General features: G+C 50.9%; 1 protein-coding gene across 1 annotated transcript in view; it reads left to right on the top strand.

Annotated features, from left to right (window-relative positions):
• The first annotated feature begins 1,742 nt into the window (after nt 1-1,742).
• Smco4 (single-pass membrane protein with coiled-coil domains 4) overlaps nt 1,743-19,107 on the top strand; it is a 52,021-nt gene continuing 34,656 nt past the window's right edge. Inside the window, exon 1 of the mRNA XM_037208223.1 lies at nt 1,743-2,629. Coding sequence (XP_037064118.1) covers nt 1,743-2,629 — 887 coding nt within the window. The remainder of the gene's footprint in view (nt 2,630-19,107) is intronic.

Below are 19,107 nucleotides of genomic sequence, written 5' to 3'. Positions count from 1 at the left end.
TGCTAACTACACTGATATGAAATACCTGTGTGCTCTAGAGATCACCTCAGAGACTGGTTATTCCTTCTTAAAGGGCTGGTCACAGAAGCTCTTTAGGAAATCTGTGCCACAGTCACAGCTTTTAACAAACCAATGCGTTACCATGACTCAGGGGAGAGACAGAGGTGGCCTTGTTCCTACACAAGTGACAGAGCCACCACCCAGGGTCTCAAGGATGTCCTTAAGGTGGCGGTGGCGCACACCTTTAATCCCAGCACTCGGGAGGCAGAGGCAGGAGGATCTCTGTGAGTTCAAGGCCAGCCTGATCTACAGAATGAGTTCCAGGACAGCTAAAGCTACACAGAAAAAACACAAAAAACCAAAAAGCTAACAAATAAAAAAACCAACAAAACAAAATAAAAAAAAAACAACAAAACCTAAGATGCAAAGATGTCCTCAAGTGAAAAAACAGCCTTTTTTTTTTTTTTTTTTGGGGGGTAGGGGGGTAGCATGGAAGTTAAGAGGGCTTGCCGTTCTCCCAGGGGACTCAAGTTTTAGTCCCAGCACGGGCAGAGATGGCTCAGAACCTCCTGTAACTGAGCCGCCCGGGGATCTGGCGCCCTCTTCTGGCCTCCTCGGGCACACATAGATAAAGTAAACAAAAGTAAACCTTAAAAATTGGCCTTTACTTCCTGTGTGTGTCCCTGTGCGCCTGCAGGAACATGTGCACGTGGAGGTCAAAGGTCAACACCGTGGCCTTTCCTCTATGGTTGAGACCTTGTTTTTTGTGACAGGGTCTCTCATGGAACCTCGATCTCAGCCTTTTAGCTAGGCTAGCTGGTCAGTTCATCAGAGTGCTCCAGGGATGTAAATGTCTCCCCTCCCCCACTAGGATTTTAAACAGACAGACAGACAGACAGACAGACACACACACACACACACACACACACACACACACACACACACGGAGGGAGGGAGGGAGGGAGGGAGCGCACTATGCCGAGCTTTTATGGGGTGCAGATCCTGAACTGAGGTCCTAATGCTTGAGTGGCCAGCACCGGAGTCTTCTCCTCAGACCCCAAACTAGCCTTCTTATACACATGTGTGTTTTCATCCTGCAATAGACCAGTCACCAAACACATAAGAAGCGCCATGGCTAGGCTAAGTGCTGTACATGATCTCTGCGGATCTTCAAAACAAACACCAGGAAGTAGGTTTTACGACTATTATGGACGAGTTCATTTTTGGCAAAAGGAGATTAGCTTTCGTGAGACTGTTCAACTTTTGAGTGGTTGATTTAAAACCCGTGTGTTTGGCTACAAGTCCTTAGTAACATTTAGCTTAGGGCCTTGTGGGGCTTTAATACTGATGAGATAAGGTGCAAGCAATCCCATTTTATTTATGATAAGCTGAACATGTGTGCACATGTATAATTCATGAGAAACAAACCTTCGTCAGAATATCATCCCCTTGAGGTGTGAAAGTCTACTTGGATGGGAGGGGAAGATTTATGTTTTTATTTTGCTTCCTCATAAACCCCAGGCACAGATCACACTGCACAAACTTCTGCCATCGGGCAACTGACCTGTGTTGGACATGAAATTGTGCAGCCTTCTGAACGTACCCAAGGGCCACCTGAAAACAGTTTTGCAAGAGTGGCCACCTGAGGAAGCCTCCGCCATGTAGAACCTAACACTCCGCAAACCCTAGACCTTCCCTTCTCCCCTCAACAATGGCGGAGGCGCAGCTGGGTGTACCTGGCCATGCAGTGTAGCACTTCATTTGGCAAGACAGACCCCCACCTCCTGTTCACTGGGTCCTGGACTCTGGGTGCTTCAGGCCTGGCTGCCTCTGCTGAGCCCGACAGCGACACGTGCGTCCCCTGCATGTGGCGGGCTGGGGTCCAGGCCTGCCGGGCTCCCGCAGGGTGCAGGCTGCAGGGTGCAGGCTGCAGGGTGCAGGCTGCAGGGTGCCGCCGGGCCCGGCCCCGCGTTAGGGTTAGGGCGCAGGATTCGGCTTCCCGGCGGCAGAGGGCGCCTGGCGCCGCGGTCCCGCGCCCCGGAGCCGCCCGCGAGGCGCGAGCAGAGGCGAGGCGGGCGAGCGGCGGCCCCTGCCACGTACCCGGCCGTGCGCGGCGGCGGCAGGTGGGCGCGGGGGCTGCGGGGTGCGCGCGGCTGCGAGCGGGGCCTCGGCGAGCGGGGCCGGGAGGCCGGGGCGCCGCGGGGGCGCGCGCCGGCGGGCGGGACGGCTTTGCGCTCCCCGCCGCGTCTGCCTTCCGGGCCGGGCCGGGAAAAGTTGGGGCGGCTCGCTGGCCCCGGGGGCCGGGCGGGAAGTGCGGCGCGGGCGGCCGAGGCCCCGCGCGGACACGCGGACACACGCGCGGCCCGCAGAGGGGCGCGCGTTTGCAGGTGGCGGCGGGCGGCCGGGGAACCCAGGCAGGCGGCGGGGACGGACTGGCCTCTTCCCCGCTGCGGCCCAGGGGCCCGGCCCGGAGTTGGGGGCCCCTCGTGGCGTCCGGGGCCCCCGTGGGGAAGGAACTGAGTGTGGTTTCCTGCGTCGCGGGCTCCAGGACCGCCCCTCCGGGTGCCTCGTTCACCGCACCCTGCGGTGCGTTGGTCCTGGGGAAGTTGAGCCGGCCGCCGAGCGAACGGTACGTGTAGGGTGTTCCGAGGAGAGTGGGATGGGACCGCATGGAGCACGCACACCCACCCACCCTCTCATTCCCTGCTCGGTGCTGCGAAAGTCGGGGCCCCCTAGCGTTTAAGAGATTCCCGGGGCTGGGCCAGCAGCTGCCCAGAGCCACACAGCACATGCACACATGGTGTGTGGATAGAAGACATGGCCTCTGATTTTCTGTCTGTCGTTGGATACTTCCCAAACAAGGTTTCAGCGGATGCCCGTGAGTTATTAGAACAACCTATGTGGCGCCCTTTGATGAACCGGATGACCCCCACCCCCGAATAAACTTAGTATTCACGACACCTCTATGCCAAGTCCAGCGCAGTAGCATACAGCTGTGGGCCCAGGTCAGGGGCCTCTTGAGGCCTTGGGAGAATCTCAGTGTGTCCGTAGGACATGACCTTGGGTGAGCCACGAGGACCTCAATGTTGTTATCTGTGCAATGGGATGCAGGAATAGGTTTTAGAGGGAGACTTGGAGTGTAGCCTTGTCTGACTTGCAGACTCCCGTGTGCACATATGTTTCTACTTGCTCTCAGGAAAAAATTAGGGTAGCTTGAAAGGGAAACAGAAGCTGAAGAGATTGACCACACAAAGCAAAAAAGTAATTGGTGGTAAGTGTACCTTGTGAGTGCTGTGTTCAGGCAGGCAGTGGTGGTCCGGGCTGCCCATTGGTCTTTGCTATAAAGCTGCTCCTCAAGCTGAGAACATACTGAACATATCACCCATGGGCATGAACGGTTTCTTTTTTTAGCCCTCAAGCCTGGGGTGGTTGCTCAGTTGGCTTGATGGAGTCCTCCCTGATGGACATGTCCAGATCTCATTATCCTTCTGTCTGATTGAGGCGCGTGCAACTGCTGCCCTGCCGTCTCTTCCATCCCGGCTTAGAAGTGTGGGCTGATTTCCTAGTGCATGTGGTGTTTCTGAACTGAGCTGATTGCTTTCAAGTGAAAGTAGCAAATAAATAGGCATGCAGTATGCTTGGGTGCAGTCATTAAAAAATAGCTCCAAGTAGCAGTGTGTGCTGCGTCTACACCATCTTATTCCCCATTCCCCCCAGGGCAACCCCTCATCTGAACTTGGGGAAACAGTTTCTGGGTGCTGAGGGCAGTCACAGATCCCTGTAACCGGGGCTAACCAGTGTATTAATGGTCGAGCTAAGGAGTGGGAGGTGAGGAGGGTTTTCTTGTTCTGTCATAACTGAAAGTTCTTCTCCTGTCCACTTCCATTTTCAGCTTTCCAAATCCACATTGGCTTTGACTTGACCATGTCATTTTCAGTAATCCTTAAAATTGTTTTGCTAGTTTCTTGGGAGTGATGGTAGATGTTAACAACTTTAAGATATTGTAAAATGGTATCTTAAAAATGTGAGGGCTTGACTAATTACATCCAGCCCTTAAAATATCTGTAGTGTGTGCATCTGTGAATATGACTTTAACAGAGACTGGTAAATTAACAAAGGTCATGTTTTCAATATAGTTACCACGTGAGCCCCTTGATGCTTTTTAGACTTGGTGAAGAGGAATGGGCTTCGGTTCATGGGTGGGAAGCAAAGCCAAGAGGCACAGCTCTGGGTCCCAGCAGCTTCTCCGCATGCAGATAGCCTTTTGTAGTGATGGGAAAGCAATTCTTATCTGTCTAAAAGGTTGCCATCTCTAAGTGACGTCATGAACCTGAAAATCAACATGCTGTCTTACTCAGGATGTTGGGCCACAAGCACTGGACACTGGAAGCCGCCTGTGACATGAGTCTTGGGAGTATAAGTGGGCCCAGGTGTAAGTCCCTTGCCTCACCTCTGACCTGGGATCTGCCTGTGTAAAATGGCAGCCATGATGCTTTCCCTCACCTGTGAACCAGGCTGGGGGAAGCCCGGCCCCTCCTCTCTCTCCTTGCCCAGGCACTCCAGATAATGGGATTGATTAAGTCTTCCAGGAGGAATTGTCCTCAGGGGAGAAAGGCTTTTTAAAGAACATTTTTGTCCTTATGAATAATTCCTCCGGCTTTTGCCTCCTCACGCCAATCCCAGTGTACACAGAGAACATTCCAGGGCCTTGGGGGGATGGGTTCAAGAAGGAACTGAACAAACTCAGAAGCCAGAAAGGGCAAATCATGTGTTGGGAGATGGATAGTTATAGTTAGTTTTCTTTGGCTTATTTTCTGGATTTCTTTTCTTTTTTGGACAAGGAAAGGATAGCTGAATTTGGGGGCTTCTGGAGGCCCTGGAAGGGATGGGGCAGGAAGGTCATGGAGGAAGTGACTGGCTGACAGTGGATGAGGAACACAGGTAGATGTGGAATCACTTCCCGCCAGCCCTCCTGCCCCTGCTGGCTTTGAAGTTTTGCACTCTAGGCAGACTGTGACTTGTCTTGGCGGCAACATCAGTGAATTTCTGTCGTCAGTTGTGTGCAGAAGGGAAATGAAATTCCAGGAGGGTGTGTGTTGTGACGGATGCCGGGATTTTCATTAGGATCTAGTCAGTCTATGAAAGTGCCTTCTAATTCCCTGAAGAAATTTATTAAAAAATAGTTTTTAAACCGTGGAAATGTCTCCATTATGAGTCTTTAAAATGCCACCCTCCTAAATTTTTGAAACAGATGATGTCCAAAGCATCCCAGGAATTTATATTTTCACCTGTTCCTTCCCTGTTCTTACGTTGTGTTAATAATGAGTTAATTTCCGTTTCTTTTCCAGTTTGATAGCCTAGCTTTTACACTTTAGAGCTTGCCTCTGCTCTCTGTTCTCTTGGGTTAATTTTTGCCCATGGATTGTGCAGAGGAAATAAAGAGCACCGGATACTGAACCAGGCTGGGGACAGCCATAGAGTTGGTCACTCTTGGAGAGCTAGGATGTCATGGCGTGGACATGATCCTGACAGTACACCTGAGAGACCCATCGCACAGTCCACAAAGCATGGTGTAGTGATGGCTCACAGACATGTATCTTGCAGACATGAAAGGCTGGTCGTGTTGTCTCCAGTGCTCAGAAGCATGCTAGGAGAATTTGAGAGACTGTCACAGATGTAGTGATGGTTCAGAGACACGTGTCCAACAGCTAGTCAGCCTTGACGATGGCCTGTGCTTACGTTGATTCTGGGCAGGTGGGGCTGTGCTCACTGGTGAGGATCGTATAGAGCCTTTGTCTTGTAGTTCGGGAGCTTCCTCAGTAGAAAGTGGCAAGTCTGTACAAGGAGTGTTACGCACAGCAAAGGGAAATTAGTAGAGGAAAGAGTCCATTAATATAGTGGGCTCAAAACACAGCCCGCATGAAGAACACACACTGTGGCCCTCTGATGGGGAAAGGTGCACAGTGAATGGGAGAGCTCGGTCTCTGGAGGATGGAGTTCAGAGAATCCATTCCTCCTGCTCCTCTTCCTTCTACAGCTTTGAGTTCCGAGCCTGGCGATGCTGAGCGGAAATCTGCAGTAGCAGGAATGGTTTCTGCTGGTGTCTCGCAGCCAGCTAGAGACAGGTGTCTTAGTGGGACCAGAAGGGCCTTCTCTGTGGTCACCCTCTGACCTTATCATTTCCAGAGGCTTTTCAGGACTGAAGTCGGGCTCCTTAGACCCCACTTAGGAAGATGCGGTGTGAGCGTTTAAGTGGAAAGTGCTAGAAGGATGCAGCCTAGTTTCAAAGTGGTTTGCATCCCAGTAATTGCTGGTCCCCAAGCAGACATGCTAAGGTTAGTGCTCAGGTCTCTGTGCTTGCCCGTGTGGGATTGCCGGGGAAAGCGTGGTGACGCCTTTACTGTGGTTAGTGGCCAACTCCGAGGAACAGAGGTTATCTTCCCCTAGAGCAGTGGTTCTCAACCTTACTAGTGCTGCGACCCTTTAATACAGTTCCTTATGTTGTGGTGACCTTCAACTCTGAAATTCTCATAACTGTAATTTTGCTACTGTTATGAATTGTAATGTAAATGTCTGATATGCAGGATGTTTGATATGTGACTTCCCAAAGGGTCAAGACCCATAGGTTGAGAGCCACTGCCTTAAGGACTGTAGCCCGTGCAGCAGAGACTGGCAGACTCAGGTGGAGCAGCCTATGAGCCCTGGGTGACTGGAATTCCTACATGGAATACACTGTTCATGCATCTTGGGTCAGCTCCCTTAGTCTGTGCCGGAGACTGTAAGAAACTTGCTTATGGCCTTCCATTTCCGGATTGCATTCCTGTTTTTTCTGGTTCTGGTCAGGCTGGGGATCGCTTGGCCAGGTTCTGGCTCTGTCTGCGCTATGTTCTTTGTGAGGGTGAGGAGGCAGCCGAGGTACCTGTTGGACCTCTTTGCACAGCTTCTCAGCCTGTCTCACGGTCTCTGCTGGAAGACACTAGTGTAGACCCACCTCAGCGCCTACGCTTACTGCTTGCTTTCTCTTTTGCAGGGGTGACCTCACATCATGGTCCTAAGGTGCCTCCTTTTGGTCCCCCAGACTGTCGACTGCAATAGCATCCTTGTCTGGGTGGGGCCCGGGCTGTGGAAGAGTGAGTGCTCTTACTGAAGATCGCAGCTGCTGCGGAGTATTAGGTCCAAAGCAGAGCCGCCTCTTTGAGGGGCGTGTGTGTGTGTGTGTGTGTGTGTGTGTGTGTGTGTGTGTGTGTTGGGGTCTGTTTGTTTTAGTTACTACTAAGAATCAGAGAAGATATTTATCAGATGTTTAAATCTACAGCAGCGCTGTGGCTCTGGCAGGCAGAGAGAGTAAATACACATTTGGCCAGGAGACCGCTGGGTTATCTCTCTGTTGCTAACGCTGCTCTGTGGGCAGAGTTGTCGGATTTGTATACTGATGCGGTTTGGGTTTGAGGAGTGAGGGGAAAGATCCCCGGGCTGCTTGCCGGAGTGGCGGATCCACTGAGCAGGCTCTTCTGCCAGTCTTGGCCCTCTCACCAACACAGGCACTGGCACATGGTGCATGCGTGCGTCTGTTGGGAAGGTGGAGTTTGGCCAGATCCTTCTGTTGGCTTGCCTGGGAGATGCTCAGTGGGTGAGGGAGGGAGACCTCCCTTCTGCTACAGGAAGGGGAGCTCTGCTTTGACATCGTGTACATCTGTGTGAGGAGAGGCCCAGATCTGGTGCGTTTGGGCATGGCAGGTTGAGGATGGGAAAGGCCTGTGTGTTCTCAGGAACTCATGGCTCTCCTTGTGTTTGGGCATGGCAGGTTGAGGGTGGGAAAGGCCTGTGTGTTCTCAGGAACTCATGGCTCTCCTTGCTTCCATGTTGCCCTCTTACCCGGTCAATCCCAGTCTGGCCTGTTGTCAGAAATTCGGCTTGAATCTTTTAGTTCCTCCTGGAGTGTGGCATGGAAACATACACTGATGTGTGGTGCAGTTTGGCAGCAGGACAATCTGTTGGTGGTGGTGTTTACAGGCAGGCCATTGGCGTTCTTCTTAGCTCGTACAGGTGGCGTGTGAGCATCTGCTTCCACACCCCCACCTTCCTACAGAAGGAGTGTGGAAGAGGAGAGCAGCCGTGGTAACACCCAGCAACCCTCTCCAGGCACCTCCTAACTGCCAAGTCCTCAGCAGCAACTAGTCTTAGCAGCTGGATGATCATCTTGAAGCCATTTGTCAGCCCATTCAGACACGCACGTAGGATTTCTTTGTTTTGCAAGCCTAGACCTTATTGTACACACCATTCCACTACTTTCTTTGTTCTTGTAAGATATTGTGAAGTTATTTACACTCATGTATCTCTTCTCTGTTGTTTTGTCTATAAAGTGTGCTGTAGGTGTATCAGTTTGTGAATTGGTTTCCTGTTGATGGACAGATTGCTAGCGCATGAAGTTTTCTCTTACGCAGTGTTTGTGTGTTAGTATGCCTGTGTTTCTCTAAAACTGGAATTGATTTGTTGGATGTTCACATTCGTTTAGCACATCACAGCAGTGCCCACGTGGTGCTCTTAGATGTCCTGATTTCTACTACAGTTTACAAGTTTGCCCCTTTCCTTACCGGCTGACATTATACATAGTGTTTTATCAGCATTCTGTCGATTCCCGGTAAAGTCCTGGCACTCGTTTCTCAGCCTCCAGATCTCAGTGATGAGAGCTTACTGTCAGAGTGGGCAGGCCATAGTAGCCACTGAGTAGAGCACACAAGGATCTTGATTGGCTCTGCACAGGGTGGCGGAAGTACCGTGGCACCAGGGGTGGTGGCGTGGCACCTGGGAGCCAGACCTCCTGGTTTCACATTCTTTCCACTTCTGCCAGAGTCTAGGTATGGTGACCGGACGCTCGGGATTTGGTGTAGGGTCCCTGAGTATATCTTGGAGTATTTCCCTGAGGAACTGGGTGTGTGTAAGTACCAGTTGAGACTGGTCTGCCAAGGAGGCCTCTGACATGGTGAAAAGCATGTGGAGACCATGCACCTGAAAACCAGATGCTGTGGCTTCCGCAAAGCCCAGGAGAGAGCCTCTGTGGGGCAGGCTTTTCTTCCAGCTGCGTGGCCATCGCCCCTGCTCCCTGCTTGCTGGGGGATACTGTGACAGTTTGCCAGGTACCGGGGTCTTTAGGAGAAACTGCAGCCTTAGCAGGAAGCCAGCACACCGATAGCCGGATGGTTCCTGCAGGTTGACTCCTGGGCTGTCTGCACCGCCTGAGACGTGGACTTTGGGAAGTTTTGGCTTACTGGAACACTTCAGTCTTCACTGCTGAAGGGGTCCCGCAGTGGGGGTGCTGGGGCAGAGGGGTGAGGAAGGGACTTGGGAGCCCTGCTCTTTTGGAACTCAGCTCCTGCTCAGTCCTCATTGAGGGGAGAGCCAAGCCCTTATGTTCTGACACTAGAACAGGGTTAGTTCTCGTTCTAGCCTCAGTTTCCTCTTTAGGGATCCAGGCCCATCTAGGACTTAACTCACAGGGTGATTGTGAGGATCCAGAATGCTATTTATAGAGTTGGACATCTACCCAGCAGGTACTCAGTGACTGAAGTAATTTCTTCTGTTTGCACACTCCTTTCCTTAGTAACTGGTTTTAAACTTTTAATTGATTTGTATATGTGTGTGTGTGTGTGTGTGTGTGTGTGTGTGTGTGTGTGTATGTATGTGTGTGTGCATGTGTGAATGCGCAAGCATGCATTTGTGGAGGTAAGAGTGCAACTTTTTGGAGTTGGCTTTTTCTTTGCACCTTTATATTGGTTGCAGGGATTGTGTTAGGCCTGTGTGGCCGGAACCTTTACCTCCTGAGCCATCTCCAGTCCATGTTTTTAAGTGAATGACTGAACATTTGACTGTACATATGAAAATGCACATAGCCTGCTAACATTGAAGGGGCTCAGTCTGGAGATCAGTAGCTACCTAGAGACAGATGGGAAAAGAGAGGGGTGCAGGTGGGGGGCTCTCAGGGAGCCTTGGCAGGAGAGGCTTTCACCCCATGCTTTCCCAGTGAACAACTCTCATGTGCACATCAGTACCCCAGGGGCAAAGGCCTTCCCATTTTTATTTAGAGAGACTGAATGCTGGAAGACCTAGAATGAACTTTTCTCAGGCCCTGAGAGGTAACGTGTCTGTTTCAAGTCACACTTGACAGACACTTGGCAGGACAGAGAGGGAGTCCAGGTCTCAGGCTTTAGAGAGTAGAGACTCTTCCCATCTTCTGTACACTGCCATGTGTTACCTGTTTCCAGACATGGACAGTGTTGGCTGTGTCATCTACTGCCCGAGGCTCTAATGATCAGGGTCAGCCTATGCACTGAGGTCACTGCAGGTTGAATGCGGAGAAGGCTGTACCCAAGGCCTGCAGAATACCCAGGGTGGTGGTATCTACCTGGGAAGAGAGCCGTGCTCCTGAAAGCCGTGCTTGGGGAATGAGCATGTGGTCTGGAAGCTGCGGGGTCCCAGCGCACCATGCACAGATGCAGGAGGTCCTAGGGAGTGGGCAGAATTGCAATTACAGAAGCTGTGACATGAGTCTGGACCGTGTGTGTGTGTGTGTGTGTGTGTGTGTGTGTGTGTGTGTGTGTGTGTGTGACAGTTAATGGTACAGTGGACTAACAGAGAGACTTGAGTGCAGTGTGCAGTAGGTACCAAAGGTATGCCCTGAATAGAAGTTAGCAGAATCAAGGTCTCACCTTGGGGCTAGAGGTCTGGGCGGCTTCTCAGAACCAGCACAAATTAAAACGAGCCACAGTTAGCCTGTAGAGAGCAGATAGCCTGGGCTTTTATTACACACTGCATTTGACAGATAAAGACACTGAGACCCCAGGGGTGAGGTGCCTGTTCAAGGTCACAGTCTGATGGAGAGAAGGGCCACACTGGATCCTGCCCCGGCCCCGGCAGTCATCACCTTGGCAGCTCTCCTGGAGGCGAGGTCACCGCCTGTGGGAAGTTGGTGTTGTGAATCAGATGAGTGAGTTCCCGGTCCGCTTCTCCACCTGGCTGGCTGTCTCCGAGGGACGTTAGCACATTAGTCTCTCTGCATGGCCGTCTCTAGGCTGAAGGTAGCAGCCCTCCTCCTGTTAAAGCGATGCTCTCCAGTGGGCTTGGACCGTACGGTGAGGGGAAGAAGCCGAGGCCCTGCACGTGTGCTGGTGTCCTGTGGCTGCCGAGACAAGCACCTGGGGCAGCAGCTGAAGGAACAGAAGTTTCTTCTGCCCCAGTTCTCAGGCTCCCCGGGAATCTGCTCCGTGTCCCATCCTAGCTGTGGTGAACTGCTTGGTGTTCCCCTGGGGCTGTCCTTACCCCTCTGTGCTAGGTTCTCCAGAAGCACAGAACAAGCAGTTAGGCTCATTGTTTTAAGGGCTCTTCCTGAGAGCTAGAGCCGTGCGTGTGCGTGCGTGCGTGCGTGTTTGTGTGCGCGCGTGTTTGTGTGCGCGTTTGCGTGTGCGTGCATGCATGTGTGTGTGTGTGTGTGTGTGACTGTGTGTGACTGTAATGTGTTGAATATTCTAGGATCTGTCTTCCAGAAGCTGGAGACCCAGCATGATGAGGCATGAGTTCTGACCAAATCTATGGCCTGAAGCAGGAGAGCCAACAATAGAAGTCACAGTCTGAGAACTGGCAGGCTGAAGACCCCCAAGCCTGATTTTGAGTTCAAGAACAAAGGCAGGAAATGACCAGTGCTGTCCGAGTCCTGGAGCAGTCAGTCAGAGGAACTCTCATTTACACAGGCTGTTCTGTTCAAGGGTTCATTTGATTGATAGGTTCACCCACCTTAGGCAGAGAAGTCTGCCCTGCTCACTCTGCCTTCTCACACGTGACAGGCTGAATGTCTGGATGCCTTCGAGCTGGTCAAGTCTACACATAACTGCCACACTTAGGCTGTACCTAACTGCACATACAGTGTTTACACATGAGGTCCCATGCCTGAAGTTCCAGGTGGGGGATTTGGGAGCTGTTGTTCAAATCAGCTAGTGGGTGAGATGAAGTGATGGCCGAAAGGCAGAGAGAGGGTCAGGCAGAAGGAAGATGTGGTGTTGAAAGATCTGGGAAGGCTTCACTGAAGGAGTATTATTTGAGCTTCAGCCCGAGGGAAGGGAGCAGGAGGGACTGTTCTAAGTTAGGGCTGGAGTTAACTGTCATGAAGGAAGGGCGGTCAGCAGAGCCTCTGAGGTGGGCGCGCCCTCCCACAGATGGTGCAGGGTCAGCGTGTTAAATGCAAAGTGTGTGTTTTGTGGGGACCTCTGAGAAGGCAGGCCTCTGAGGACTCAAGGACATCAGGGGTCCTGTCCTGTCCTTATTGGAGATGCTGGTCTTCCTGTAGAGGGGTGTCAGCCACTGTCAAAGCTGCATCCACCATGACAGCAGGACTTCTCTAAGCTCAGATGGCTGGGGTGATGCATGTGCTCCGTGTGTGTGCACGCGTGTCCGTGTGTACGTGCGCCTTTCAAAGGAAGAAGTTAGTTTTCCATTCACCACAGATCCTCGGCCCTTTCCTGATCCCTCACCCACCCACCTCCCTCACACATGCCACATTCATGAGCATGAGACTTGGGTGACATGTGTACATGGAAAAAGCATGCAGAGCTACCCTGCTGTGCGTTTCATGGCCTTCCACTCCCTGATCCTGTGGGCTCCATCCTCTGTTCCAGGCAGGTGCTGGAAATGCTGAGGTCAGTGTGCAAGTTCAGCATCCAGATCTTTGCAGGCTGTAAAGTCAATGCAGCGAAGAGTCCAGTCAGCTCCCTTGGTGAGGGGGTCACGGTTAGCCTTGAAAATGCAGGAATGTCTGCAGAGACCTGTGGAGAGGGCTGATCTGCTCTGTGTTCTTGGTGCCTAAGCCCAGGGCCTTCTCACTCTGTAACTCACAAGGTTTTCATAAAAACACCAAGTTTCAGTCATGACAATGAAGCTTGCCTCAGCCTGCTGGCCTGCCTGAGGCCTGTGGGGTCAGTTGCTTGATTGTTGAGGAAACAGAGCAGCGCTGGATCGGAAGCCGCCTTGTCTAACTGACAAGGAATTTCCTCTTGGAGCCGCAGAAGGAAAGGGCCTGGTACTGTGCGAGGAAGGCTCCCGAGAGGTGCGCCGTGGGGTGGGCTTGCTTCCTTTACCCACGGAGGGGGTCCTAGAGGCCAGCCATGTTTGGAGGTTAGCTGGATGGTGCTGCTGCCCAGACCCCTGTGAAGAGCATGGTTTTAGGTGATAATTATGTCTAAGTGGAGAAGGGAGTAGAATTGCCTGTGTCAGGAGTAGCTGCTTTGGGGAGATACACACTTACCCCCCAACTCCCTCCTGAGCAAAGCACTCTACAGAGTGAAAGTTGTAGACCCCTCATGCATTTTGTGAGAGTGTAATCCCTTCCCCAGGGTTATTTTGGGGGTGTTTCTCTTAGCACATCAAACGACTCCCATAGAAGAAGTGCTTTTTAAAATGCAGTCCTTTTCTGCTAGAGCCAGTCAGGAAGATGGTCTTGGTGGTGTCCTATTGATGACGCAAGGCCAGTGTTGTTTCAGCGTTATATGTACAGTGGGAACCCTTGTCTCATAGCCGGATGACAATCCCAGTGTACCTATGAGTCAGCTTGGTCCTGAGCCTGGGATGGCTTTTGTCTCTGTCATTGTGTCCCGAGCACTTGGTAAGTAACTTTTGATAGACAAGATAGTATTGAGTGTGGACTCTGACATGTTTTGGGGACTCCAGGCTTATTGCATGATATGAGATCTGAGCTCAGAGTCCCCACATTGGGACTGTAATACTAAATTCTGTTCTTATTCCTCCTGCTTTGGGGAAGTCACTTGCTACCCTGGGCCTCAGTTGGAGACATTATTGGGGCTACTTGCCAGAGCATGGATGACTCAAAAGCAGCCACATTCCTGGAAACCCCACCCCGTCATGGGCAATGGCACAAAAGCCCCATCCTGGAGTTCCCTGAACGATTTGCAGGCAATGCCTCTAAAGAGCTTCTCCGAAGCTCACTGCTTTTGTGCTTGTCTGACCTTTAACCTGGATGAGAGGACTAGAGTGCCCCTCTCTCCGCTTGGGCAGCCCTTGGCCTCATCTCCCTGTGTGGGAACCCATTGAGGGCAGGGCTGTTCTGTATTGGGAACCTGACACATTCAGACTCCCCCAGAAGTCATGGCCAGCATCTCTAGTATTCCATGACAGCCCTCCAAGGTCCTTGCTTCCTAGACAGTGGTGTTTGGGAGGGAGGCGTGGGAGGGGAGGACTTGGCTTGAACCCACACACTGCTTCTGGAGGCAGGTACCTTCAGTTGCTCAGCTAATCTCCGTGTTCTCTCAAGTTTCACACAATTTTCTGTCCCTGCCTTGAACAAAGGCTCTTTATTTCTGGGGATTGTTTTCATAACTCAAATAAGGGAAAAAATGGGTCATGACTACAAGATTGTACATATATTACATTGTAAATTTGTTGAGAAATACATTTGCAAAGGGGAAATACTAAAACGTTATTTCCCTGGTTATCCCTATATTTTGTATCCTTGGAAATTTGCATCTTTGTTTTCTTTTTGAGACAGGGTTTGTGTATGACAGGCTAGTCTCTCCTGCTATGTAGCTGAAGATGACCTCGATCTTCTGATCCCTCTGCCTCCTCCCTGCAATTGCAGGGATTATAGGGGCGCCCCATCATGCCTAGTTTATGGGACTTCAAACATGCTGGGCGGCATTCTACCAACTGACATACATCTTTAGCCCAGATATTGTTTCTTGTATGTTGTACATGGTAAAAACATCAATATTAATAACAAGTTGCTACTTACTAGAATTAAATAGGTACCAGATATTGTAAGATATGCCTTTATAGTATCTTATGTAATCCTACTACTAAAATTATTTATAAAAGTATAAACAAAAACTTATTTTATTATTGCGATAAAGTATAAATAGCATGAAACTTACCCTTTTAACCTTTTTTTTGTAAATAGTCTAAGTTAGCCTTGAGCTTGTGATCTTCTTGCCCCCACCACCCTGAGTACTTGGATTATAGGTGTGTACCACCACTCCTAGCCTCTATGTATGTATGTATGTATGTATGTATTTATGTATGTATGTATGTATGTATTTATTCATTTATAGTTATGTGTGTACACAGCTGTTAGATTTATTTGTTTGTTTGTTTGTTTGTTTTTAGCTATGTGTGTGCACAGCTTTCAGATTCCCTGGAGCTGGAGTTACAGGTGGCTGTAAGCTCCCTGATGGGAGTGCTTGGAACTGAGCTCAAGTCCTCTGGAAGAGCGGGAGTGCTCTTAACCCCTAAGCATCTCTTCAGATTCCTACTCCTGGCCTTTTAAACTGTTTTCATATGTGCAGTTCAGGCCTGTATCTTTGCTGTTAGATCCTTTCCTGAACTTACCGTTTTGTATTTGAGGAAGCTGAGACTTGAGCAGAGTTATTGATGAAGGTCAGAGTGTAAGTTCCAGAGGTCACACTTGAGTGTAGCACTGATAACTACTTACTGGGTGCTCTGGTTTGTGACTGTGGGGGTCTCTGTGTCTTATCCTACGTTTGCCCCACACTGGCTGTACAAAGCTGTTCACTCGTACCTGTTTCTCTTGAGACTTCCAGCAGTGGGCTTGTGTACTGTTTAGGGCTGTGTTGGTCAGCCTGGATTTGTGGTGTTGAAGCTGCTGGTGGTTGTGTTTCCATTGTTGCTGAGAAGATGGAAGTATATAGGCTGCCTGCTGGGATTCTGTGTGCAGAATGATAGAGTGGCCTGGGGCAGAAGAGTGGCCTGGCACTTAAATATGTGAGCTCAGTGAGTCTGGGTGATTTCAGAGAGCAAGCATTGAACTTGGAGTTTGAAGGTCTGTGCCTCAGTCTTTATGCTTGGTCTCATTTCCTCCCTCCCTCCCTCCCTCCCTCCCTCCCTCCTTCCTTCCCTTATCTTACTTTATTTTGAGATAGATTTCTTGTATCTATCAGGCTGGCCTCAAACACACTATATAGCTTGGGTTCACCTTGAACTTCAAATCCTCTGGCCTCTGCACCTCACAGGTGCTAGGATTACGGGCATGTGCCACCATGCCCAGTTCTATGTGATGCTGGAGATGGAACCCAGGGTCTCATGCTTGCTTGGCAAGGACTCTATGAACCAAGCAGCATCTCCACCCAATTTCTGCTCTCAAGTAGTTTCTGTAATGGGAATTCGGGCACACAGAGCTTAGGCAGTGTTCTGGCCCAAGCCCAGAGATTTGGAGGATGTTGGATGGGAAGTGGGCTGTGCCCAGAGATGGAGGAGGATATTGGATCTGAAGCGTTGTGAAAGGCCTTGCTTGGTTTTGCTCTGCGTTGCCATTGGCGGACTCCCTGTGCCCTTGCTTAGCTGGTGAGGGGGAGTACTCCTCTGTGTACTTAGCACTGTGTGCCTGGTGCTAAATGCTCTGCAGTTGGTCCTGGCAAGTTCCGTAGATCTGCTCTACAAGACTCACTTCCCTTGTTGAAGGGACTTGTCATCTAGATCACCTTGCAGTCCTGTGTTCTCGAATGTACTAGTGTACAGTGTCGTTCTCTGGCTAGCTGTCTTGTTTGAAGCTCAGTTTTGTTCTCTAACCCTTTGAGGGAGTGGCTGGGAGCTGTGCTCTGTTGCGCTCGCTCTCTCTGTCTCTCTCTGTCTCTCTGTCTCTCTCTCTGTCTCTCTCTGTCTCTCTCTCTCTCTCTGTGTGTTCACCTTGGTAGACCCACCAAGTGTAAGACACTGAAGAACACCGGGAGAAGATGGTGTAGCTCTCACCGAAGTCCTGGTTTTGTGAGGAAAGTCACAGTTAAAAGGGTGAAGGCTTCAGTAGCATAAACAGGCACTGACAGAAGATGGATGACCCTTGGTCCGCATAGGCAGAAGTGTTTTGCTAGAGAGTCAGAGGGCATGAGCAATTGGCATGCCTTTGCCACTATTCGCTTTTCAGCAACTATGCGCATCAGTGGTTTGTGGCTGGGTGCCTGTCTCAGCACCTTGAGTTGACTTTTGAGTCATCTCTGTTGCATGCTTTATGTGACACAGAGGACAGTCTAGGCAAGACTCTGCTGATGTCAGCGACCCCATCTCACTATCCACTTGGTTTCTGCTTTGAGACTGGTTTAGTACTGGCAGACTAAGTAGGTCATGGATACGTGTTTTGAGCTGAGTTTGGCTACGTTCCATGGATGTTTAATTTCCAGAGCAAATCTGGCTGGCCTCATTTGCCCAGGAGACTGGCCGTAAGCACTCTGGCTGGTTTCAGGGTGTATTTATAGTGTGAAGATCCTGGAGTAGGAGACACCAAATCTCCAGGCCTTCTAGGGAGCACCAGCAGAGGCTGTGGAACCCTTCTGGGGTCTTCCTACCCACTTTCCTAAGTTTTCGGAAAAGCCTTGGTCCTCATTAAGAGCACGAAACTGCCTACTGAGAAATCAGGTTCATCTTTGTAGCGATTTGCTTGCTTCTGTTGTGGACATGGTGCATGCTAAGCTTTTCCTGCAGCTCCCCTCCTAAAGCCCTCACAGCCACCCTGGACGTGAGATTGGAGGAGTGAGGGGGTCCGAGTGGAATAGCCCTTTGCTCACACTCGTGTATGGAAACAGTGGGGCCAAAGACACCCACACGTCTAGTCAGTCAGCCTGTTTTTGCGTGAACAGTTTTGATATCCTATGTGGGATGAGTGCTTGGTTGAGGCTTTGTGGCCTGTTCTGACCTTTTTAAAGGAAGGACGGCTCTGGGTATTGGGGACCTGCCCAGGGCGGGAGAGGTGCTGTTACCTGGAGTTAGTGTGACGCCGTGGCTCCTTCACCCTTGAGTGACTTTTCTCTCGCTCTGCTGTGTTCCCTGGTGTCCTCGTCTAAGCCTCCTGAGTGAGGGCAGTGTGTTCAGATGTGACATCGCTGGCTTCACACTAGCCCAGTGTGTGCTCCAGTGTTGACCAGACTGTTCAGTCCTGCTGCCCTCCTGCCTGCGCTCTGCCTGCCAGCCTTCCTTCCTTCCTTCCTTCCTTCCTTCCTTCCTTCCTTCCTTCCTTCCTTCCTTCCTTCCTTCCTTCCTTCCTTCTTTCCTGTCTTCCTGCCTCCCTGCCTCCCTCTCTTCCTGCCTTCCTGCAGGTTTGAGGAGCAGGTCTGAGTTTGGAGGTGGTTGTGTGCTTAATCTTGCTCTCTAGCTTTGTCTCACAGTGGGTCATAAAGTCCAGAAGGGAACATTGCTGTTCCAGGTGGTCGTCTTAGTAGAACCTGGAGGCAGTCTGCCCAGGGATTGGCTTGGCCAGCGTTCCTCAGAGCCACCATGGCCTGTCTCCATTTACAGATGCTTTTTATGGTAGCCCAGCACTTAGCATGCTTGCCTTCTGCTGCAGGTTCCTCTAAACTATTTTTTAGGTCTGGCACACAGCAAGTCAGCTCGGAGCAGCTCCTACTGACTTGAAACAGAAGCGAAGTAACAGTTGTTAAAAAAGGGTTCTCCTAGAGAAAATCTGAAGAGGTGTCTGTTTAAAACTGATTTGTGCTGTCCGTGAGAATGCCTCCTCAGAAGCTGCCTGGGGGTTTGCTGGGACCAGCAAGCATCTCCACCAGGAGCAGCTGTCCCCTCCAGCATTTCCTGGCTTTGTGAGTAGGAGCTGGCCACACACCCTCTCGGTGTCCGTATCCTATAAATGTCCAGCGATAAAAAGCTACGGTGAGACGGATGTCTGTATGTGAGTCAGAACCCAGCTCCTGGGGTGCTGTTGTCTTTAGTTTCCCACCGGCTTACCTTAGAAAACCCACCTGTTTTGCTCTATTAGCTGAGACCCGAGACCCTCTCCTTTCCCCAGGGAGAGTGGGAGTGATCTACTCTGCAGACTTTTGCAGGGAGACCCTGCAGAGAACCCTGATTTGGGGGCCGGTTGTCCTGTTTGTTATGGATGATCTTGGTTGTCAACTTGACATACCTGGGAAGAAGGAACCTCAACTATAGAGTTTCCTCCATCCGGGTAGCCTGCGGCACCATCCCCAGGCAGGTGGCCTGGCCTCTTCTCCCATAGCTTCTGCTTAAATCCCCTGCCTTGAGTTTCTGCCTTGGGTTCCCTGGAACTGGAGTTACAGACAGTTGTAAGCTGGGTGTTGGGACTCAAACCCT

The sequence above is a fragment of the Peromyscus leucopus genome, chromosome 7 (assembly GCF_004664715.2).
Source record: "Peromyscus leucopus breed LL Stock chromosome 7, UCI_PerLeu_2.1, whole genome shotgun sequence".
NCBI lineage: Eukaryota > Metazoa > Chordata > Mammalia > Rodentia > Cricetidae > Peromyscus > Peromyscus leucopus.
The sequence above is the reverse complement of the archived record's forward strand: the minus strand, read 5'-3'. Positions and strand labels throughout refer to the sequence as shown.